Genomic DNA, 23,484 nt, shown 5'->3' on the forward strand with positions numbered 1-23,484 from the left:
TAAAAACAGGGAAGGTGGCTGTGGAGAAAATAGGGAAGCAGTCGCCTAACTATTTGGAGTGTTTTCAGGAAATTCAAAGCCTACAAAGCAAGAAAACAGATGTGGGTGAGCTGGAGAAGGGAAAAGAAGAGGCAATGCAGAGACTTAAGGTAAGCAGTCAAGTTAAATCTGCAGCATGTGAGTACTTCAGATCACTTATAAAACTGCTCTTCTTTCCTGATGAATAGGCAACTATACTGATGATCAGTGAGCATTTAGATTTTTTTAAACTTTTTTATTCAACAAATGTAAGCATTTACTGCTTTTCTCGATCTTTCCCATTGAAATATTAATAGAAAATATTGATAAGAGCGTTCCACTGTTCTGTAACATTTAATAGAATGATTAAGTAACCATTATATTGGGAATACTGAGAGCAATATTGCATACATATACTGTATTACAAGTGCATTGTTATGTAATTTTGGAGTGTTTCAGTTAAAAATCATTATTCTTTCATTCATTCAGTTATTTCATTTGTAAACATTTCTGAGAGGTACTTGATTCTGCCACATGATTATTTACACCACGTGACACTCCTGACAAAGAGATTGAGGACATTTCTACTCTGTTCTAGAATTATATTAGCTTATGCTTTTATCCAAAGCGACTTGCATACCCCGGTCGGTACATCGTATAGCAACTTGGGGTTAAGTGGACACTTGAGCACATAGTTGGGGAAGCCTGGAATGGATCTCCCAACTTTCCAGTTGAAGAACTACTGTTCTTCCTCCTGAGCTACAGCCGCTACTCAATCTCTGTGTTGCTGTTGTTTCCAGATCATACAGTGCTCTTTTCTTTCAGATGTCATTAGACCTTCAACATGTCTGCTGTGCTGGTTCTGGCTTCAGTGGATTGCACATTTCATTATTCACCAGATACATTTCTCTTTTAAATGGGAAGGTGTTTTATGTTTGCCCAACTTTAATCTTTATCTGCAGCTGAAAGTCACAGAGCTGAAACTTTTCTAGAGTTCTTTTGCATGATGTGACTGAGGCAGCGACAAGATGGGTTAAAGCTAGATGTTGAATATATTTGATGTTTGAAACAGAGAAAACGATAAAGATCTGTCAAAAGGTTAGTCATGCAATCTGATTGGCTGGTCCATGCACTGCTGGCTAAATTTTCACCCAGCAAAGCCAAACGAAAAACCCACAACTCAATAAGTTTATTCCTAGCTAGACTGATATTACAGAAATATATCACTTTGTAGCATATTACTTAGTATCTACACTGATAGAAAGGCAGTTTTTTTAAGGGTTCTTTGTCTATTCCTTTTTCTAATTCTATTCAGACTGACTTGAATCAGAACAGGTGAACTGAGAGTTTCAAGGAGAAAACAAATTATTCTAAATGTCCTCATTAATGTGGGAGATTGTATCTGATGCATATTGCATAGGCTTTATTAGGTTCTCTATCATTCTTACCAGTGGTGTCAGTCATGAATTATGCATAACCATTTTTGACCTCTGCTGTTCTTGTGCTCATTCCATGTCCATTCTGTGGTGCTTGCTTCACAGACCTTATAAAACACAAAACTACATATTGAATATTACAGTTGTTCCAAATAATTTTAGAAGATTTTCTTAATTCTTTTGAAGTCAAACGTTAAAACAATTATGAGAAATTCATATTTCAAGTAAAGCAGTTTCCTTTCCAAACCTGCAGGACTCCATAAATTGTATCTGACGTTATGCATCATGTCTCACTTGCAAGTTCTGCAAAGCTGCATGATCTGTAATTAAGATGTGCATGATAATAAAAATAAATTCATTTAAAATAAATGAAAATCAAGGTGCTACAAACACCTTGTGTATTCATGCTAAAATAAAAAGATGCCAAGACTTGCAGAAAGCATCCAGTAAATATACATGATGACACAGCTGTCAATGTGTCTGCAGGAGATGGAGAGACGAAACACTGAGCTGGAGAATCGTGTTCAAACTGCAGAAAAGACACTTGCTTCCAGCCAGGAGGAGCAGGAGCAAGCAGTGGTTGAAGTCCAACGAATCATCGACGTTCTGGACATCAAAATCTGTGACCTGAAAGGCCTGAGACAGAGTCTGGCAAACCTGGTCGATAAGTAGCCACAGCTTGAGCTGGGGTGCATCTCCACGGTTGGCACTTGCTTCCTCCATGCGACTCTGATTAGTGTTTAACTGGTGCAACAGCAGAGCCATGATCAAAGCAATATGGTGGAAGTCATACTGGAGTTTACCTTTATTTGTTCATTTTTAATGTCAATGCAGGTAAAAAGCAGCTGTCAGGAACCTCTTAAAGGTGCTATGTGCAAAATAAATCACTTGCCTTCTCTATCATTCCTTCCAAATTATTATTTTTTTGTTTGTTTTTGTTTTGTTTTTTTTAATCATTTTTCATCATTTGCGAACCACAAAGTGTTAAATTTATTTGCTTTGGAAAATCAGGCACTTTAGCTTTATTGTGCTAGCTATTTCGACTAATTCTGAAAAATCTATCCAGAAGCCTCTTGTAAAAGCAAGTTATTAGATTTATACTTAAACTTGATCTTATTAATTAAAGTGTTTATGACTGCATTCTACTCGTCAAGTTTGTAAAAGTTACTAATTTGCTATAAAAAAAAAAATCACTTGTAAGTTACTAACCAGTGGTTTGTAAATCTAATGGAGAACAGCTTTCATAAATAAAAACCTAGATGTCAGTTTATGCTTAAGTCATATTTACAATAACGTAATCAAAGGTCAGTTTTATGAAAGAGGCCTCTGGTGGGTTTCAGCAAGCAGAAGCTGCTGCCACAGTTATCATTGTCATGTCCCACAAGAAATGAGTTGATGCTAAAGTCATAGCTAATTTTTCCCTAACATCTTGCAACAAGACGTTTAGACTTCAAAATAAGGTTGCGATGGTGTGCAGGTGCCAACTTACAAGAGGCATTTAATGAATTTTAGTAGTTTTTAAAACATTTTTTTCTGCCGAGCAAAAAATATCTTTGTGCGTTAACTTCTTCTCTTTCTTAAACAAGTGTTCAAGTTGAACTATGAAATAATCAAGTGTCAGGGTTGGGTTGGATGGGCAGATAGTGAAATCCTTGTTATAAAAAGCAAGAAATAAATCCAGAAAAGGCTTTATCTGAGTTCAAGATATGTTTCAAAGATGCTGCTCAGTAAATCCTTTTTACGGTTTATTTAAGGCATTAATCTTGTTTAAATTCAAATGAAAGTCAAAAGTCCTTAAATAAATTATGAATAGATCTTTTTTTCCATGTTATTTATTGCTTGCAAGAATTTTTAAAAAAGTCCACATATATATGTAAAACATCTGCTTTAACAATAACAAGCCACTGTGGAAATGCACCCTGCAAGAGTGTGATCGGGGTGAGGACGCATTAAATCACCCTGAGAAAAGTCAGCTCTGGTTCGCCATCATCAGCAGGGACTGAAATCAGACCTGCCAGAACATCAGCAAACTCAGAGATGCAACAACCTGCTCATGCTTCGTCTACTGAGGATCGCCAGCATAAAACGGTTTCTCTCCATGTTTTATAAGGATTGCCCCTTCCTCACCACTTATTCTATTATTCACATTCATCAACGGTTTGATCTCAAACAGGATGGGAAGTCAGCAAAAAAAAAAAAGAAAAGAAAAGAAAAAGACAAAAAAAAAAAAAAACACTCAGCATATCAGGATAAAGTCCTGATATGTCTGAGAAGCTGCTTCCCCTCCATGATGTAGAGCTGAGCCTGTGATTGCACTTGATCATGTTTGTGCCAAATTAGATTTTGTTTACATTTGTCAGTGTTCACGAGAATATCCAGCTTGACTTTATTTACTTTTTCTCTGTTGCTAAACACTATAATGATAAAAGTAGTCCTAGACAGAAGCTCGGTAGAGCTGCAGAGCATAGATCACTATGAGAGCACTGCATGAGCTCTGCAGAAACTCCATACCTGCCAAGTAATGTGAAGCTGTATGGATGTGTGTGTGTGTGTGCAGCGCCTCAGACTGCTTGAGTTTAGCAGCACAACTGCAGTAGTTGTAGTAGATCGGTACTTACCTGACTTGTCTGTCGGAGTTAGATGTGAACCTCAGATGCACAAAATCTATTGATCTTTGCTTCTCAGCCCTGGATGAGTTATTGATTTCTTCATATGACATAATATAGGTACAAATAAGGTGCAGTTCTTTGCAGCTGATGATGCAGTGACTGCCAGAATCATAACATGTCGATGTGAAATCTGTTTATGTAATAAACTGCAATATAATGTAGTAGCACCTATTATTACATAAACGTGCATTTATTGCCTTATAACATGTTCTGCTGATAGTGTGTGTATTATTTGGCTTATAGTTTAGGGCTGGCTTGTTTTAAATCTCAATTATAATCAGAATAATCGCCTCAGCAGCTCTTATGATCTCAGAACAGTCAGGATGCATTATGATGTTGGGGATCACATTAACACCAGACATTTAACCACTTTGAGAAGTTCTGACTTTTATCTGGGAGTTCCTCAATCAGCTGCTTCATGCAAGTATTGCTGAATTAGTAACATTTCAAGCTTAGTCATCTGTTAATAGATTAAATGGGTCACTTGGGGAGAATGAGACCTCGGCAAAGTCTGTTTGGTTGGTGTTTTTGCCATGTCAACAGATAACCGGTTTCTACCATTTATTCTGTATCATGTAGAGAGACTATCAGTTTCTCTCCACAAGCCTGTCAACTGATGTCAGAGGCACCTCACAGCAGCCAGTGCTCGACAACTGCAAAATAACACTGCAAAGACATTTTGAGTTGTTCCTATATATGCTGAGAATGAAAGGGGGTCCATTAACTTTCAGGATCAATCGATTTGTTGTAAAGCACAAAAGTATTTTACTTTCATAATAGAAAGTAGAATTTGCAGTGTAATTTTGTAGCTACAAATGAAGTAATCACACCTAAGAGCAGAAAAAAAACTTTTCAACTCCATTTTTGTTACATGATCTTGGAAGTGTAGAAAATCTTAAACAGTAAAGACATTTTCCTCACAATTTTCTGAACTATCTGGTGGATTCCTCCTTTGATCGCTGGTAAAAAAAAAAAAAAAAAAAATTAACAATGGATACTGATCATGATGTCCATCAAATGATCAATTTAATTTCTGTTATTGAAAACATTTGACCTTTAAGTACAACTCCAAATACCTCAGAACGCTTGGTTATTTCAGGTTGTCTCTTTTCAAGTTTTGCCTGGCACAAGTTTCTGAATCCGAGGGGAAGTACTGGTATGGGATTTGACTATGTGACATTATTTCCTTATATTTGTATTGAACTGATTTAAACATTAAAATTGTGTCATGCAAAGTCAGTTGTAAGTTGTGATGAAAGACTGTTTTCCCTGAAATTTTCACCCTTTCATTTCAGCTCATCTGAGAAAGCCTTGACGTTAGTCATCTGATAAAATTACTTGTCAGCATAGTGAACACTGTTGCCGACACTATTGATAAAACCATACTTCACTCATCTGCATGCAGCCACCACCAGATTTCCTCAAAGTTTGCAACAATTTTTTTTTTTATAAATGACGGTTTTCCATTGTCTGACAAAACCTTGGCTAGAAATGAAATACTATACCTGCACTAAGCAGCAAAATGATCAAGTAGCACATCAGCTTCCAACCAAGATCAAGTTTTACTGAACAATTCCACAAGTAAGCCTTTTGATTTTAATATAAACACATTTCCAGACTATTATCAGTAATTTTTCTCTTAAATTGTTTACATTTAGCTGGCAGTATTGGGAGTTAATCACATAAGTAGCTTCTTCTTAGTATTATTACTTTGTATGGTAGCTGCATGACTCTGAAAACATTCACAACTTTCTCCTGCAACTGAATAAAAAGAACCACACAGGCAGCATCATTTTCTTATATTTATTTTAACACAAAATGGCAAACCATGCCAATTTAACCAATATGTTTACTTCAGCTTCTTCTTAGGGCGAAGGTTGTTGGTGTGTCCGCACTTCTTCTTGCGACAGTTAACAGCACGAGGGTGCAGACGGGCATAGCACCTGAAGAACAAAGCAGTGTTGAAAATAACCAGTTTTAGCTAATCTAAAGAAGTCTTATCTGTCACATACTGGCTAGATTATTGGAAAAATAACCAGCCATGGTTAAGGTCAGGGTTGGACTTACTTGCGGCAGATCATCTTGTCGCAGTTGTATTTCTGGGCCAGCTGTCTAAGAGAAGGCTCGATGATTCCACCACGCAGACGAAGAACCAGATGGAGGGTTGACTCTGGTGTACAGGTAAATATTAGCCTTTATACTGCTAAGCATGTCAAATGTATGATAATGCTGACATTAGGCAAACAGTGCATTAGCACATAAAATATAGGTAACGGCCCAAAATTGCTGTAAAGGCTTCAGACCACAATGTATTGTTTTTCTCTTAAAACAAAATTCAAAATCAATTTAGATGGTTTACTGCTGCCGTTTTGTTATATGCATTTTGTGTAATTGAGCACCTACCTTTCTGAATGTTGTAGTCTGACAGTGTACGTCCATCCTCCAGCTGCTTTCCAGCGAAGATCAGACGCTGCTGATCAGGAGGAATTCCTGCAAAACAAAACAGTTATAACCCAACATGCATTTCATCCTCTCCAACTCAAATAAAATAAATAATCACTAACCATTATGGCCAATAAAGGTGCCAGTTATTTAAGCTAAACATTTATGTTGTGACGGCCATTTAACACGACTCAATTTTCAGTTTTGTTTCTAACAGCACTGCTAATAAAGCAAAACTGCTTCATGGACCAGAAATCCAATCTCCTTTTAGTTCAAGCCAACCAACTGAAGTTAGAAAAACACCTGGCAGAGTTAAATCAAATCACACTAAAGTTGAGTATTTAAATAGTTTTATTTATTTGTTCTGCAATTAGGTCTATGTTTGTGATTTAAAAGCGTGCTGTATTAGAATCTGCCAGGGTTCAAACAGATTAATTTTCAGAAGACAACTATCTGTCAACAAACCCAAAATAAAATTAAATGAAAATTACTTTAATTGATCCCAAAGGGAGATTAAAATATAAAGCAATCATCAACGCTGCCTTACCTTCCTTGTCTTGAATCTTTGCTTTGACATTTTCAATAGTGTCACTGGGCTCAACCTCAAGGGTGATGGTTTTCCCCGTCAAAGTCTTCACAAAGATCTGCATACTTGCAGGCTGGAACAATAAAAAAATAAGTTATCTCCTGGAACAAGAAAAAGTAAGTTGTCTCCATACCGCGAAGTGTAGCTAGCTAGCTTGTTCACTTCAAGACAAATGACAGGACTTCAGGTCGAACATACATAAATAGAAACATGTACCCGTGTTTGATACAAACTATATTAACTTTATTATAATACTTAGAATTATTTATACCGCAGTACTTAAACTGTGATTGGAGGTAGGTAAGAAATTATGCATTAGCTGTTAGCATAGCAGGACTCGTTGCGGGGCCTTGCCACATGCCCGCGACTTTATTGAAACTAACGAACAAATATCGCTTTTTACTCTTCCTAACTTTACCATAACCTTTCAAAGTGAGTAACTGGGTTCAAAACGGATGCCGTGTTTAAAATTATTATTAATCAACTGGAACAAGGGGGCAAAAGTTAGCTGAATATATTCGGGATAAAACGTGTACACACCCGGCCGATCGCGGAGCCTCAACGAAAAGAGACCGGAAAAAGCTTCCGCTAAAGTACGTCACTTCCTGTTTGGTAAGCTCCATCACAATAAAACGTTTTGTTTCAATATGGATATACAGTAAAATTGTATTTATTTAAATATTTCATTGGACATAATAAGCAAACTGAAACAACAGTCAAGTAAAAGAAAAGAACAGTGTCGTCAATCCGGTAATGGATATTTACTCCTATTTGTTTGATCTACTTTTCAACTATTCACTAATAAAGATAAATTCGTTTATCAGTCAATGTTGTCAACCCAATATTGCAACTATGGAAAAGTTGAGCTACATGTTTGAAAGCCTTCAAACAACTGAGTCATCTAAAATGTGACTGACACCTGCTGTTGTATGACGGAACTGTTTTTTCCCACATAATTGAAGTACCACGCTCTGGATTGGAGTGGGTGAGTACATCGTTTATGAATTAATCAATAAATTAAAGAAGTAATACTAAGTTATGCATGCTACAATATAATGTAATTTAACAGTGGAATATTCTAGCAAAGAATGACAGAATTATATAAAGGTGAGCATTGATTATATATATATATATATATATATATATATATATATATATATATATATATATATATATATATATATATATATATATATATACATATACATATATATATATACATATATATACATATATATATATATATATACATACATATATATACATATATATATATATACATATATATACATATATATATATTTATATATATACATATATATATATATATATATATATATATATATATATATATATATATATATATATATATATATATGTATGTATATATATATATATATATATACATATATATATATATGTATATATATATATATATATATATATATATATATATATATATATATATATGTGTATATATATATATATGTATATATATATGTATATATATATATATGTATATATGCATATATATATATATGTATGTATATATATATGTATATGTATATATATATGTATATATATATATATATATGTATATATATATATATATATATATATATATATGTGTATATATATATATATATGTATATGTATATATATATGTATATGTATATATATATGTATATATATATATATGTATATATATGTATATATATATATATGTATATATATATATATGTATGTATATATATATATGTACATATATATATATATATATATATATATATATATATATATATATATATATATATATATATATATATATATATATATATAAAACCATAAGCATGTATCAATAAGCTATATGCTGCATTTGAAATGCTCTGAAATTTTATGAATTTGTGGTTTTGCATAAAACAATCAAATAACACTTGACTTTTAGAGACACGTACCATGAAATAAACTATACCATAATCATTTGCAACAAAACTTTTGATCATAATGGTTGAGCAGGACTGGATAACACATTCATACTACAGTTGTGCTCAAATAGCATCTTAACATAACTGCTCCACCATGCACACATTTTCAATCTCATGCAAAGATTTCTCAAGGCTGGTTATCCATCATGACAAAAGGTGTTAAGTCTGAGATCTTTGAAATCCATGTCAAGGAAGTAATCCATGACTTTAATTCACTGCTGAACTTCTAACACTGATCTCTCAGCATTATAGAAACTATTCATTCTTACAATTCAAATGATATATTCAGCTCTATGCACTCGTTCCCTTGCCTCAACAAACTGAAGAGGAATTCTCATAATCTTCTAGGGCTGAAAAATCAACTTTTTTCCTGGTACAGAGCAGTGTGAAATGTTGAAGCAGAGTGTAACTGGATCTAGCAGTTAGGTAACATAAACCTTTAGCTTCACGTGCCATATTTAGGTGGGCAAAGTAACTGAATTTTACTGACCTACTTCCCCTGTGATGGTCAAAGCTGATTGCTAACTGTTATGTGTTTTGGACAATGATTCATATCCCCTACTGATCAAATTTCACCCTGTTTACACTGTCAATGCTAACTGCTCAGTGTCTGTTTTGCAGAAACATTTTTCATTCCCTCCTTCAAGCATGACTGCTCACAACACTGCATAAAGCCCCCATGTTATGACAATAATGCAGGTTGTCCTTGATAAGTTTGAATAAAGGAATACATTTCTTTTAAAGTTGGCAAACAGGCAAGCATATATGTAACTAAATGTGGTGTCAAAGAAAACCTGGTGAAAAGGCAGCAGTCTAGGTATTGGCTAGAATGAGAGCTGGACAATAAACCAAGGGTCCAAGGTCTAAACACAAAGTTCAATCTCTGGGGTAAAAGAAAAACACAACACAAGCACAAAATAGTCCATTGCTTCCAGAAGCAAGACAAGTCCAGCAAACATGTTCAATCATTGTCTTCATAGGCTTAATTATACACAATTTCATCCATAGTAAAGAGGAAACAGGAGAAGGGCATGCTCCAGCAGAACACGGATGACCTTTATCCAAACAAGATATCCCACCAGGGCTCCATGAAAACATCCAATTTTATTAAGCACAGTTTGGCTGTTTTATCCTAAGTGTTGTGCATCTAAACCTTAAACAGACTCCATGATGGTCAGATCTATGTAACTGCTATGTGTAGAAGCAAATAGCCCAATAAGATTAACAAATAAAATGCTTTCTTATAATTTTTTTCCCCCGATATTCTTGTGAAACCTTTTTACACAACAAATGTGTTGTACTTATTTTTACTTATTAAAAAATACCAAAACTGTGGAAAAACCTCAATGAAATAAGAATTATTCACAGTTTTCCAGCACAGCAAAGCTTCAGTCGAGTCATGTTCACACTTTTTTTTTTTTTTTTAATCTCTTCTTTACATTAAAAAAATACAAAAGCGACTGAAGCGTGATACACCAAAGCGTGGGTATGAACTGTTTTCAAGTTGCGTGATCTACAGTCAGCCCTTTCCACGCGGTCTCCCTCCTCCGTGACTAAGTGGGCGGGCATGACGAGCATGCGCTCGCTTTCATTGGTTTAAACCAGACTGTGAGTGTTTTCTCTGGGCGGTGAAACCTGGTCCACTTCATAAGGAGCAGGCTGCCATTGAACACACGCTTGAAGAGAGGACAGCGAAAAGTCCCTGCGTGGAAACGTCGCGACCATCACGTAGCCCTCGTCCTGTCGGTGAGTTGGGACATTTTATTTTTTAATCAAACAGCTCAAAGCCTCGCGAGCGTCACTAATTAAAAGGTAGCTGTGATTTCACACCGTGATTGGCTGAGACACGTCCACGTTCATTTTGGCACACAGGGACCAAATTCTGCTGAAAGATCCACGGAAACCATCAGGAGAGCTAATGTAAACAAAGCTCTTGTCCCTGGTTAAATCACTTAGACTATGTGTTTTACTCTTTGAAAATAAGCTCCTTTATTAGTTTTATTTTCCAGTTATAAAAATAAAACCAATATTCACCAAATTCAATGAATTTGCGTAAAAATCTTAAACAGAGAATTACATTATAGTTCATTAAACTGCAGCTGAATGAGTATTTCATGTGCAGCTCTGCTGTTCCTATAATAAACCTTATTCAGTTGTGTTAAACAGCATAAAGAGGATTATTTTTACATGATTAATAAGGACTTTGAAAAAAGTGTCTAAAACAGTCTAGACGGCTGTAGATAGTGACTGGACAGATACCCCTAGTAGCTCCACCCAACCCCACCCTGTACATGAAAACATTCCAAGAAAACAACAACAACAAAAAAACAAACTAGCTATATTTACTTCAACATTGTATTAAATAAAATGTTAATATTAGAATAGTTTGTGTTTATTGAAAAGTAAATAAATGTTCAGAAGACGTATTATTCGTCCTTTGGTGTTTTTTAAAAAGCAGCATTAGATCTCTACACACTCTTGACATACCACTCTTAAACTGTGTTTATCTTTGCAAAGTTTACCTCTCAAACCTGTTCAAAATATGCCATTTCTTTGTCTCCACATGCAGGAATGACGCTGAGCTCCATTAAGTCTTTCAGCCTGGAGCTGGATGGTCCCGCTGATGCAGCATTCATCAGTGGGGAGGTGGTGGCCGGCCAGGTGGTCCTGGAGCTCCGCAGGGACACCAGAGTGCACTCCATGAAGGTGCAAGGGAGGGGGGTGGCAACTGCGCACTGGCTGGAAAACCGTGGAATGAACTCTGTTTATAATGACTACACTTCCAAACTCACCTACTTCAGGAAGAGACAACATTTGATTCGAGGTGAGTTGTGAATAGAAAGAAGACACGCATTGCACTGTAAGAATCACAGAGGTGCATTTTTATTTTGTCTTAGATAAATTTTAAATAACTTCCACGTTGTATTTAGAAAGAAATGTACAAGAAATGTCCAGACCATTGGCTTTCTTGATATTTCTTTATTTCCCACTGTGTTTGTGGAGTATTGCTGTGTAATCCGCAGAGCTTTACTTGAGATATATAATTATAGTACAGTAGTTTTATTTCAGGATGCAGCTGATGCATGAAAACATGTTCTCGCATCTCTAAAAAATGAGGTGCAAAACTGCTGATCTACTCTGTTGTGTGCCAAGCTGGCGCCACTTTGTTGTCTCTGCAGTATGCAAAATGTAGCCACTTGAGCCAAAATGTGTTGCATGGAAACCTGGGAGAGAGTCCAGATACACCAGCCAGATAACATAATCTTTGACATTAAACACAAATCCATTAGTGCAGAGTCCAGAAACCACAAACTGGTTTATCGAGTACAAAAAAGAGAAATTCCTCCACGGGGCACTGGCCAGACAACTTAAAATCAGAGCAATGTAGAATATAGGTGATGGTAGATGAGTAAATAAACTGTAGACGGTAGTTAATGTTTCATCAGCTGTTTTGTAGTTGGTTTGACAAATCATCTTAGAAGAAGTAGGGTCTCCTAAAAGGCTAATATTTGAATTAGTGATTATCCATTAGTTCATTTATTCATCATGGACTTTAAAATATTGAAAATCTTATTTTGAGTTGCAAGAACTGGTTAATATTTTTTAACAGTCACACAAAAACTTTATTTTTTATATTAAAAAGGAAGATATTAAAGAGAAGTAGACAAATTTTGGTGTTAATTACAGTTACTCAAAATCAACCACTTAGCATCTGAATCAATCTTCAAGTGGCAGCATCCTGTTTATAATAATAATAATAATAATAATAATAATAATGATAACAATAATAACAGTTTTTAGTGTAGTCCTGATGGGGAACCTGCTTACACCCGATGTGACTGAAAGCTTAAGCTGACACATAAAAAGAGAACATTTAGTTATTTTTTTTATTTCTGTCAACATCAGCCCTGCATATTTTGTATTGTGTTTTGGAAGAACAGCAAATAGGTGGTTATACACTTTAAGAGAATAATTATTCTGCAGTCAGAGATTTTTTTTCCAAGAAAATTTCTATGCTGGTAGTTCTCTCCCTTATTCTTCTTGGATATTTTCATCTAATAACTGTGTGTACTGTTTCAATCTATTTTTTATTAGCATTTAATTCTATATGTGTTAAATCTGAATGATCCTATATAACATATTTAAATGTGGCCATTTACAGGAAATAAGTTTTTATGTGCCATAAAATATTTATTATTCTAAAATCACATGCTCTGCTGTAAAGGATTTAATTAATTTAAACTGTGAATACAATATAAAAGATATATGATTTCTCCACAGTTTAGACTCTTATAAATGAAAATGTAAAAGAATTCAATAAATCCAAAATATTTTTGGATATATTCAAGATATTCTAATGTCCAAGTGCCAAAAAGTCAGCGGACTTTTGGGTATTATAAAGATGTGTGATAATTCAAATGCCAACTGGTGTGCATTATTTTTGTATATACACACCCGTAGTTCAGCAACTTCTCCGTTATATTACTCCATAATGGGCACCACCATAGCAACACTTGATCAGCTGTTCAGATCAGCTGCGTTTGACAGGTGAATGTGAGAAACGCGCTGTTGCTTCTTTAGTGGTTGTTTAGCATAAAAAGTACATTAAGGCCAACATAAAATACTTCCCATTTCTTTTGCACATTAAGCAGGTATTGTTTAAAAAAAAAAAAAAAAAAATCATTTGTTACAAAATGTTTACTATATGGGGACGATGGTATAAGCAAATTAAAGAACTCTGATCAGTTCATTACATGGTTTTAATGCACTTCACAGCGGAACACTTGCTATAAAATCATATTTTTGATGTGATGCAATGGCAAATGTATTAAAAAGTATTCTTAAGGACACTATTTGTTGTAAGCTTTTAGTGAGGTTGGTACATGTTCTGGTAGAAATGCTGTGCTGCTGTTGGGAGATGCTAGTTGTAAATTACTCTTGTATTGTTTCTGTTGGTTATCTGCTATCAGCAAGGCCGAGTGAAAATACTTGTTTTCACATATACATGTATCAACTGCTGGACAAGCAAGCATCAGACAGCGGTGAATGAAAGTGGAGAATGGATGGCAAATGGAAGGAGGAGGAAAGGGTTGCGAGGGGTGATTTTAAAAATGCACCCTGTGTCACCATGGCAACAAGGAAAACATGTGCCACTGCTTGGCCTCTCACCATGCAGCTGCTGCACTCCATACATTTTGCATTGTTGTGCTTCTTTCTAGCTTCTGCACATTTTCTTTTAAATTCTTATTATGTTTGTTTTTTTTCACTTTACAGTTGAAAGATGCAATTTTCAGTCACCCCTAAAAATGTATTATCAGATGAAAACTAAGGAGTTAGGTTTAAATGTGTCTTAAGATAAGTTAATTATATACTACAATATTGAATTTCCCTTTTGGGGATTAATAAAGTATTTTTCATTTAATTTCATTTCATATGTAAACCCTTTAAGAAAAATAGTATTCCCTCCAAAATCATTTTCCAACCCATCCCATAGTAATTGCTTTACAAGACTATAGAGCCAGCAGCTCTTTGCTAAACTAAGAGGAACTGTTGTTGTACCTTTAGTTTAGTTTCCAGTCGTGTATTTAGCTACAGTTGGAGCAATCATACGGAGTCTGGGGGTGATTATCTGGCATGTTCTTTTAAGATAACTTCTTATCAGTGTTGTACCAGGAAGTTCTGGTACTGGAGACCTAAGCTGCTGTTTATTGCAACCAGCAGATGGCGTAGTGGTATTTGTATCAGAATGATTTCAAAGCCGTTTACCTACCTTGCATATTCTTAACACACTGGCTGCCAAATATATACCAATGGCTGGTAGCTACTGAGTTAAAGATCTCCAATATTAGAAATGTTTCACTGAATTTATTGAATAAAAAATGGTGCTGTGTGCTTGGTACTGTCATTTTCAACCACTTTAACCGCTGGGATTGAATGTTTTGGGAAATTTATTTGGCAGAACCCTTTTGCCGTGTTATAAAAGGATCACTGACCTAAATCTTTACTATTTTTCCTTGTTTATAAAAACTACCTTAATGCAGATTGTGTGAGGATGCCGTTTGTGTTTCCCAGCCTTCACCAGTTAGTGTAGTTGGCCAGTTGGTGGCGATGGAGTGCTGAGTTCCCATCCGAGGGAACAAAGGAGTAAACAACTTTGTTTTTCACAGAGCAGCCTTGATTTTTGTCCGAAAGCTTTTGCATTGTATGGAGTTTAGAGATGAGCTTAGAATTTTAAAGATAGTCAGTCTGTTGACTACAACAACAGTTTTTACTGAGTAATAACTTTGTTTGGAAATATTTTAATTGCATTTAAAGTAAGTCTGCATTGCTTATATAAGTCATGCTGTAAACTAGGTGCTGCAGAGTTTTTTTTTCTTGTCCAATAAACCTGCACTTTTTCAACAATATCTCTTTGCTTTTCTATTTGCTTTACTCTGGAATGTCAAATGGCAGTTTCATAAGGGGATTTGTTGGAATACCTTTGTGCTTAGCTGAGTGTTTTTGTGTGTAAGGGAGCTGGAAATATGTACCAGTATGTTCAAAGTGACATGGAAGCTGTGGTGTAAACAGCTTTGGTCCGCAGTGAAACATTTTCTCTGAGCTTTGCCAGACTGAGGCATGCTCAGTAAGCCTGTTTTCTTCTAAGAACCTGTAACCATCAATCATCACCAGGCCCTGCTTTCCTCTGCTGCCTCCACACCCAGTCTGCGTGTTTATTGTGCTGCCTTCAGGGCTTGGTCTGGAAACAGGAGTTTTGAGTTTTCCATTAAAGTGAGCAACAGCAAAGCAAGTTTATTTATATACCGCAATTCAACAACAGGGTGATTCAAAATGCTTAACAGGGACATTACAACAGTTTAAAAAAAAAAAAAAAAAGGAGAAGCATATTTTAAAGCTAAATAAACTGGTAGACAAAGCTGAGGAAGTGGGAATGTAATGTGCAAGCATAAGTGTGATTATCACACGTGCAGGTGTTTTGTTTTGTTTTTTTTCTTTTTCATGCTGGCTTATTTTCACTAAAGACTTCATGTCATGATCTGAGCATTTGTCCGGACATGTCTGAGGCTGTAACTTCGACATTGAAGTGGTCTAACTTTCTTCTTATATGCGAGTTTCAATAATTTCTATGTTTTTATTTTTTAAGTTTTTAAGATGAGAATAACTAAATCTTTTTTTTTCTCCAAACATCGCTAATCAGTGCTTTGGTCAGTCATCCAGTCATTAAAGTTGTTTACAACTTGAATTAAAGTAGATCTTGTTTACAACTTCACTCCTGCAGAGTGCACTGCCAGGGAAGCGTCCGTGAACGCAGCATCGCTCAGCCTTCAACTCTCTCCTGAGGCCTTACGTAATAAATTCAAAGGCCACGCCCACTTTCTCAACCTCCAAATAGGACTGCTGGCTGACAATGCTCGACACTTAGAGCTTTCCACATGTTAAAGACACACCGCCGCAGCGTAGAGATACCAGAGACCAGAACATTCAGACACTCTGCGGGTCAAATTGAAAAGAGACGCTCTTTCGCTCTTGAAGCATTGCATAATTAGCTAAAACATGATTTTCGACAAGTTGAAAAAGTTTGACATCGTCTTCGACTCCCCGGAGATGGACTGTCCTCCTGTTTACAGCAGCGGGGACGTTGTGTCCGGACGGGTAGTGCTGGAGCTGTCCGGGGAGACTCGCGTGGATTCCTTGAAACTTCACGCCGAGGGATTTGCCAAAGTGCACTGGACCGAGTCCCGGTCCGCCGGCTCCAGCACCGCGTACACCCAGAACTACAGCGACGAAGTGGAGTACCTGAACCGCAGAGAGGTGCTGCTGCAGGCAGGTCAGTCCGCTGTGCAGCCGCAGTGATGCAAGAGGGTGCAGCTGACTTTAAACTTCAGCCAAAGCTGCAAAAGTTTAACTCTCTCATTGACCAAATGGCAAGCCTTGAAACTAGAATGCAAGTGGTTCATTTGTCTGGGAACACTGAGCCAGTTGTTTGTCTGCAGACGGGGCATGGTGTGCAAGATAAATGGCTGATGAGAGGATGTTTTTGTGGAAAGAACTGATGAAGCCGAGTTGGTTTTTCTGCTTTTAAAAGTGCCCAGTTGTTTATTTTAAAATCTTATTTGATGTTGAAAGAACATTTTTTGTCACAAATAACAATAATGTAAAACTTTCTGAATTCAACAAAAGGCTAAAATTTAAGTCATTTTGAAGGTGCATTGAAAAGCTTCTTTAAGTTGCAATAGCAGGATTTGTTTTAACTTTTAATAGGAGAATAAAAAACACTCAAGCAGCTGTCTTCTCATTGTGAAAACATCTGTTGAAGGAGTAGGCACTGACACCAGACTTCTCCCCCATTCAGAGCAGATCCTGGCTTGTTTTTCTCTGCAGTGGGGGAGCCTCAGGTTTCTGCCTTCATTCACTGGGCACAAAGCTGTTTTGGTTTAAAGGGCAGGCAGGAAACGCACAGCCGGGGCTTTGTCAATTTTATGTTGTTTTTTCCTACCCTGCTTAGTTTTGTCTTTTTGCAGATAAGCTCAAAAACGTTATGTTCTTTCCAGAATTGTTCAAAAGAAGCAATCGGCTAACAAAATGAACTCTAAACAAATGGAGCCTGCTAAATGCAAACACGTGTTCCTGGACCTGTTCAGCAAGAGTGAAAAAAACAGAGCGGTTGAGAAGGGCTGTATAATATAGCTCGAGGAAAACATGTTCCCAGTCAGCACAATGGAGGAGGTGCCTCCTCTCTGAGCAAAAACAGAAACCATGTGATTGCAGAGAAACACAGAGAGATTTCAGCAAGAGTTAAACAAAGCATGTCTTATTTATTGAGAATTCTAAAGAATACTTGAGGTTATGGCATTGATACCTCAGTTTTGTCAGGAATTCTTTCCTCTTAAGGTGTATTAAGTCACTGTTTAATGTGGCGTGACTCCTGATTGCGCAGTTGTTTTTTAAAAACTCAATGTTCATCTTCCATATAACCACAATACCACCAGAAAAGGGCAGATTAGGAATCAATTGTAAAATATTCCTCATCATTTAAAAGATAAAATTAGATAAGAATTAACCAAATGGAATATTAATACTTGCAACTTACATGACTTGTTTTTTTTTTTCTCTCTCCCTCTCTGGTTCAGATAATGGTGAAGTGACCGTCCTTCCTGCTGGCAGGCATGAGTTTGCATTCAGCTTCCAACTTCCAGAAGAGACACTGGTCACGTCGTTTGAGGGGAAACATGGCAGCATTCGTTACTGGGTCAAGGTGAAGCTACACAGGCCGTGGACCACTGTCAGGAAGATCAAGAAAGAGTTTACAGTTATTGAGCCCATCGACATCAACACTCCAACCCTACTGGTGAGCAGCTCATCTCTTAAATTAAATGATTGTGCTAACACAACATTTGACTAAGATTGGTATATTTTAATTTGTTTTTATTTGGTGTTTTTAGGCACCACAAGCTGGCACAAAGGATAAGATGGCGCGTGCGTGGTACCGCAACTTCGGACAAGTGTCTGTCACTGCAAAGATTGACCGCAAAGGCTACACACCAGGTAAGAGTCTTACTTTGACTCTTCCACAAGCAGTATTTAGCTTGGTGAGAAGAGTCTGCATGTCTGACCACACTCTCTTGTTTTTATCTTTTCTGCAGGCGAAGTGATCCCTGTGTTTGCGGAATTTGACAACTCCACCTCCAGATCAATTGTGCCCAAAGCTTTCATCACTCAGACACAGACGTTCATCGCCCGGGGCACCATGAAGCAGAAGCGCTCGGTGGTGGCCACGTTGTGTGGCGACATCGTGAGCGCCAAATGCCGCGAGACCTGGCATGGCCGCGCCATCAAGATCCCGCCTGTTGGTCCGTCCATCCTGCAGTGTCGCATCATCAAAGTGGAGTACACACTCAAGGTGAGCTTAGCCAGCAGCCGCCGGCTTTATTTACTGTTCATTCTTTTTAGGGATGCACTTTGTACAGATGGAACTAAATATCCCTTTCTTTTTTTTTTTTTCCTTCTTCAGGTTTGTGTTGATGTTCCTGGGACGTCCAAGCTGTGTCTGGAGCTGCCACTAGTCATTGGCACCATCCCTCTCCATCCCTTCGGCAGCCGGACGTCCAGTGTCAGCAGCCAGTACAGCGTCAACCTGGAGTGGCTGCGCATGGCCATCCCAGAGCAGCCTGAGCGTAAGTGTCCTACACTGACTGAAAGATATTTGAAGTGACTGATTGTACGTACTGTAGGAGTGTTTTAAGACTGGAACATCCTCCATAATAGTTTCCAAGTAGACTAATTCTTCACACTGAGACAGCAAGAGTGTTAAAACTAAGTTTAGATTCAGCTGAGATAAACGTTGGATCAGATCAGTATTTGTCCGAAAGGCACAAGTTATGTGGGTTTGAAGAGTTTTGAACTCCAGCAGTGAGTCAGCTGCTTCATGTTTGGATCTGTTCTGTTCTTTTGAGTCAGACCAGTAGATTTACTGTGCCTCTCTCCCCGCAGCTCCTCCAGATTACAGCTCTGTGGTGACGGAGGAGGAGGCCGAGCAGCGCAACAACGCTGTGGTCCAGCAGCCGGCTGAAGACCTGAGTGGGATCCTGGAGCGACCCCTCATGGCGTTTGTCCAGGAGTTCCGTTTCCGACCTCCGCCGGTGTACAGCGAGGTGAGTCACTGCACTGCAAATGGGACGCACCTCAATTGCTGCTTAGTTTGACTGACAGAAGCATACCAACATGAATTTTCTGTTTTTACATGTAAATGATCTCTACTGAGTTGTATAACAGCAACAACATATAGCAAAATCTGGAGGTGTAGGCTGAATAACTCAGAGATTGACTGCATTTCCTGTTTACTCATACTTAATTTTTTTTTTTTGTCTTTCTCTGCCTACAGATTGATCCCAACCCTCAGCCTACTAACATGAGGCCTCGCTGCATGACATGTTGAACCATGAGCCCTGCTTGAGCGACATGCAACTTAACGATTGAAACAAATCTAAAAGATTTGTCTTCTCCCGGATTATGCCTCCCTGGTGAAGAGCACCTATTCCCGGCCTGCGTGGTGGAGATGGGAGTGCTGCGCCACGGAGAGTTCAGGAGACGGAGCTCACAGGAACTGAATGTTTGCAGAGCAGCTGCCACTTTGTTTTCGGTCCAGTGAAAGCGGACGTTTTCGGGTTCTTCTGAAAGGAAAGCAACTTCTCTGCATCAGTTCCTGTTCTCCACAAGTGATTTTTGACTCCCAGAGAAGTGAGCCACAAAATGCCCCCCCAGTCGACGATTCCCTCACGATAAGAGAATTTTTGAGACTTAAGGAGTTTTGGGACACATTGAGGAGGGGTTGCAGTTAAGATCACTTGCTATTTATCAGTCGGTGTTGTAGCTGGTAGTCAAATGTTCAAATGAAAAGAAGTGTTTTTGATACGTTGACTTGTTTTGAAGCACATTGTCCTCTTTGAGTGGCGTTACAAGAGAAGTGCAATTATCTTCCTCAGTTTATAACTTGCCCATGCTTGGCATCAGGGTCGATGTTAACCACCCAACTTGCTATGCATAGTTTGACTCAACAGCAGTATGCCTGTGATGAATTCTACTGTTAAGCACATACTGTATGTAAAAGTGTGACGTTGGAGCAGACATGTCAGATAAGGAGATGTTGATGTATTTTATGCATGCAGGTAAAAATATGTCAAAGGGAAAAAAAAAAAAATGTATGCCTTAATAATCTGCAGTAGAAGATTGCATGAGAGTTGGAGGGCGCTGCCCTCTCGGAGAGCTGGATACAGCTGAATGTATACTGAAAGATCTTAGAACAAAAACGGTCGCATTGTAAGTGGTTGAATTCCAAACGCAGTGCACGTCTTTAAGCACTGAAGTGTTAGTAGAGCTGTGGTAGTTCAGTTTGGCCGAGTGATAAAATAGGATGCAGCGGCTGGCTTCAGAAAGCTGCACGGGGCTTTGCAGAGGGGCTGTCCCAGCTGCTAAACAAGAGGAAGAGGAGAAGATGGAGACCTCTGAGCCATGTGGACTAAAACTCTTGATGGGATCCAGAAGCCTCTGTGCCGTGATGTTGAGCCTTAAGCTGGAGTTGCCACTGAAATGCAATGATGAAGAACATTCCAAATGACTGACTTGAGGATTTTTTTTCTCCTCAGCTTCCAAAAAAAAAAAAAAAACTGTCAGGAGCATCAGTTCAGGGTCAGCTGTGCAAGTTCAGTGGCGCACACTGAAGATTAAGATGAATAAGAAACATATTTTTTTACCAATGCAGTTGTTTATTGTGAATCATGCCAAAGTTTTGTAATTGTTTTTCCTAATAAAAAGATTAAATCGACGTTTGTCTTCAGCGTATCTTTAATTCTTGACAGGTCTGTAAACGGCGCACTGATGAGACAAATAATAGAAGAACTATGATTAGTACTGTGGCCTGGCACATCTTGTTCAACATGGTAGGGTTTTCTAGAGAAACAAGCTGCAACAAGTGGATGGAAATTATTAATACAGATCAAAGTTTTGTCCTTGACTAAGTCTTGTGCAATGTTGTTCCTTGGAAACAACATTCAGCTAATACTTGGATTTCATCCAGCAACCTCCTGCACAGTTTGTACTTTGTTTACATGAATATTCAACAACTATCTCAGTTATTTTTCCCACATGTAAACACATGGGAACAAACAAGCAACTTGGTGAAATATAGTATGCAAAGTGTCAGAGAAAGCTATAAACACTGCAGAGGAAATTAAGATTTAAACCAAGCGGAAGGAGGGAGAAAGCCGCTCAGCGCAACATGGACGCTGGAGAGAATGGGAAAAGGTTCAACTGTGGTTCTTTCAGAACAATGTAAACTGCATTTTTGTTTAATTTCTATCTATATTCTGCTATTTACATTTAAATGCAACGCGAAACAGTTGCATCTTAATGAAAACAAGTGGTGGAGCAGCACATTGCAGATAATTGCAAAAACAAACATGTCTTCTTTTCTACCTTTTCCTACCATCTCTTCTAAATACAATACAATTTACTTGTTTTTCATGCATTTTTTTGTTGTTTTGCTTTTGTTTTATTTTTCCTAATATAATACACTTTGAACTAAAATCTATTCATCCAATTATTCATCTGATTGGATTATTAAAAGTGTATTGGTTCCTCATGTAGCTGTTGCTTTCCAGGAACAGATTTTAAGTTTTGGATGATTTATTTTACTTCCAAGGATTTTAGACAAGATTAAGATAAAGATTAAATTATTAATTCTTTCACCACAGACATATGCTGTTTTAAAATGTACTCTTTTATCTCCTTTTATTTACTTCCTAAAAGTACTCACACATGAAGTTTCTATTTTTTCTTTATTAGTCTGTCTTTGTGTCAGACGTTTTACTGAGTTACATTTATTATAACCCAAAGTAGCATCATCCAAATCTGTAGTGCTTTCATTCTTTTTAAAAGGAAAAAAAAAACTTTCACCAATTAAACCACAAAGTACTCCATATGCACTGATTGAAATTTATCCTGCTGAGCATCTTCAGTGCTACAATGACAATATTTTAATGTTAAGATTACATTGAAATGACACAAAAGCATGTTGTCAGGATGTTCAAACAAGCGGGTTAGATGTCACATCTGTTTTGGTAGGAAACTGAAATTATAACTTGCAAGGCTCAAATTGTGCCCAAACATTTAAGGCAGACACGCACAACAAATCTCTAGGAACGCCTGCTTCCCTGGCCTGATCTGGTCAACACTTTTGTCTAAGTTAAAACTCTAAAGCTGTTTTTTGACTAAAAGAATTACATAGTTTTAATCTTGTACTTTTAAGAAGCAAAATATTAAACAGAAAAATAATTTAATAAATGCCTTCAAAAGTAAGTACAGGAGAAATTCAAGCAATGATTTTTTTTTGTTGTTGTCAGTCTAAGCATGTGATTGTTTTGATTCAGCATTTGCATAAAGTGGCTCAAATCTGGGAAAGTTTGAGAAGTAATTTGGTCAGTGAGGCACATCTGTTCATGCTGTTTGTGACTTCCCCTCGTGCTCATTCATTGGGGAAAAGGACTTGACAAAACAGCCTTTGACCACCAATCATTTCCTCTCATTCCTTTGTTCAGCTCCAAATTGGGTTAATGTTGGTTAACAAAGTCAAATGGAAACAAAGATTTTCCTTGACAAAAAGTCCTGGACATCTTGTAACCGAGTCGATTACACGTACACTCCAAATCACATTCAACCACTAATTACATTTCTAATTTCTATGTAGCAACAGTTAACAATGCAAGTGGTAGATAAACAAACCAGTGGATGTGTTTGGTGAGGCATGTTTAAAAGCAATTTATCTGAGGCTAAAGATGACATAAATCAAGGAA

General features: G+C 37.2%; 3 protein-coding genes across 4 annotated transcripts in view; 2 read left to right on the plus strand and 1 right to left on the minus strand.

Annotated features, from left to right (window-relative positions):
- Positions 1 to 5,321, plus strand: part of LOC306759762 (homer protein homolog 3-like) — a 57,648-nt gene extending 52,327 nt beyond the window's left edge. For both annotated transcript variants that reach the window (XM_079245488.1, XM_079245489.1), the window contains 2 exons: positions 69 to 149; positions 1,941 to 5,321. In XM_079245488.1, coding sequence (XP_079101614.1) covers positions 69 to 149; positions 1,941 to 2,126 — 267 coding nt within the window. In that variant the 3' untranslated portion in view covers positions 2,127 to 5,321. The remainder of the gene's footprint in view (positions 1 to 68; positions 150 to 1,940) is intronic.
- Positions 5,322 to 5,912: 591 nt separating this feature from the next.
- Positions 5,913 to 7,735, minus strand: uba52 (ubiquitin A-52 residue ribosomal protein fusion product 1). The gene is made up of 5 exons (XM_079244888.1): positions 7,692 to 7,735; positions 7,113 to 7,224; positions 6,527 to 6,613; positions 6,191 to 6,293; positions 5,913 to 6,066 (listed from the first exon to the last, which is right to left on the minus strand). The coding sequence occupies exons 2-5, from the start codon at positions 7,213 to 7,215 to the stop codon at positions 5,973 to 5,975; spliced, it is 387 nt and encodes a 128-aa protein (XP_079101014.1). The 5' UTR covers positions 7,216 to 7,224; positions 7,692 to 7,735; the 3' UTR covers positions 5,913 to 5,972.
- Positions 7,736 to 16,572: 8,837 nt separating this feature from the next.
- On the plus strand, positions 16,573 to 21,458 carry arrdc2 (arrestin domain containing 2). The gene is made up of 7 exons (XM_079244808.1): positions 16,573 to 16,964; positions 18,268 to 18,485; positions 18,580 to 18,682; positions 18,781 to 19,037; positions 19,149 to 19,311; positions 19,628 to 19,788; positions 20,019 to 21,458. The coding sequence occupies exons 1-7, from the start codon at positions 16,691 to 16,693 to the stop codon at positions 20,070 to 20,072; spliced, it is 1,230 nt and encodes a 409-aa protein (XP_079100934.1). The 5' UTR covers positions 16,573 to 16,690; the 3' UTR covers positions 20,073 to 21,458.
- Positions 21,459 to 23,484: the final 2,026 nt, after the last annotated feature.

The sequence above is a fragment of the Telmatherina bonti genome (assembly GCF_933228915.1).
Source record: "Telmatherina bonti genome assembly, chromosome: 8".
Taxonomy (NCBI): Eukaryota; Metazoa; Chordata; class Actinopteri; order Atheriniformes; family Telmatherinidae; genus Telmatherina; species Telmatherina bonti.

Excerpts from the sequence above, each read along its gene's own strand:
- uba52 (XM_079244888.1), bottom strand. The coding sequence starts at position 7,215 with ATGCAGATCTTTGTGAAGACTTTGACGGGGAAAACCATCACCCTTGAG. Across the intron at positions 6,294-6,526 it reads AGACTACAACATTCAGAAAG|AGTCAACCCTCCATCTGGTT; the intron begins GTAGGTGCTCAA and ends CCTGTACACCAG. Across the intron at positions 6,067-6,190 it reads GACAAGATGATCTGCCGCAA|GTGCTATGCCCGTCTGCACC; the intron begins GTAAGTCCAACC and ends TTTGTTCTTCAG.
- arrdc2 (XM_079244808.1), top strand. The coding sequence starts at position 16,691 with ATGATTTTCGACAAGTTGAAAAAGTTTGACATCGTCTTCGACTCCCCG. Across the intron at positions 16,965-18,267 it reads AGAGGTGCTGCTGCAGGCAG|ATAATGGTGAAGTGACCGTC; the intron begins GTCAGTCCGCTG and ends TCTCTGGTTCAG. Across the intron at positions 19,038-19,148 it reads AAGTGGAGTACACACTCAAG|GTTTGTGTTGATGTTCCTGG; the intron begins GTGAGCTTAGCC and ends TTCCTTCTTCAG.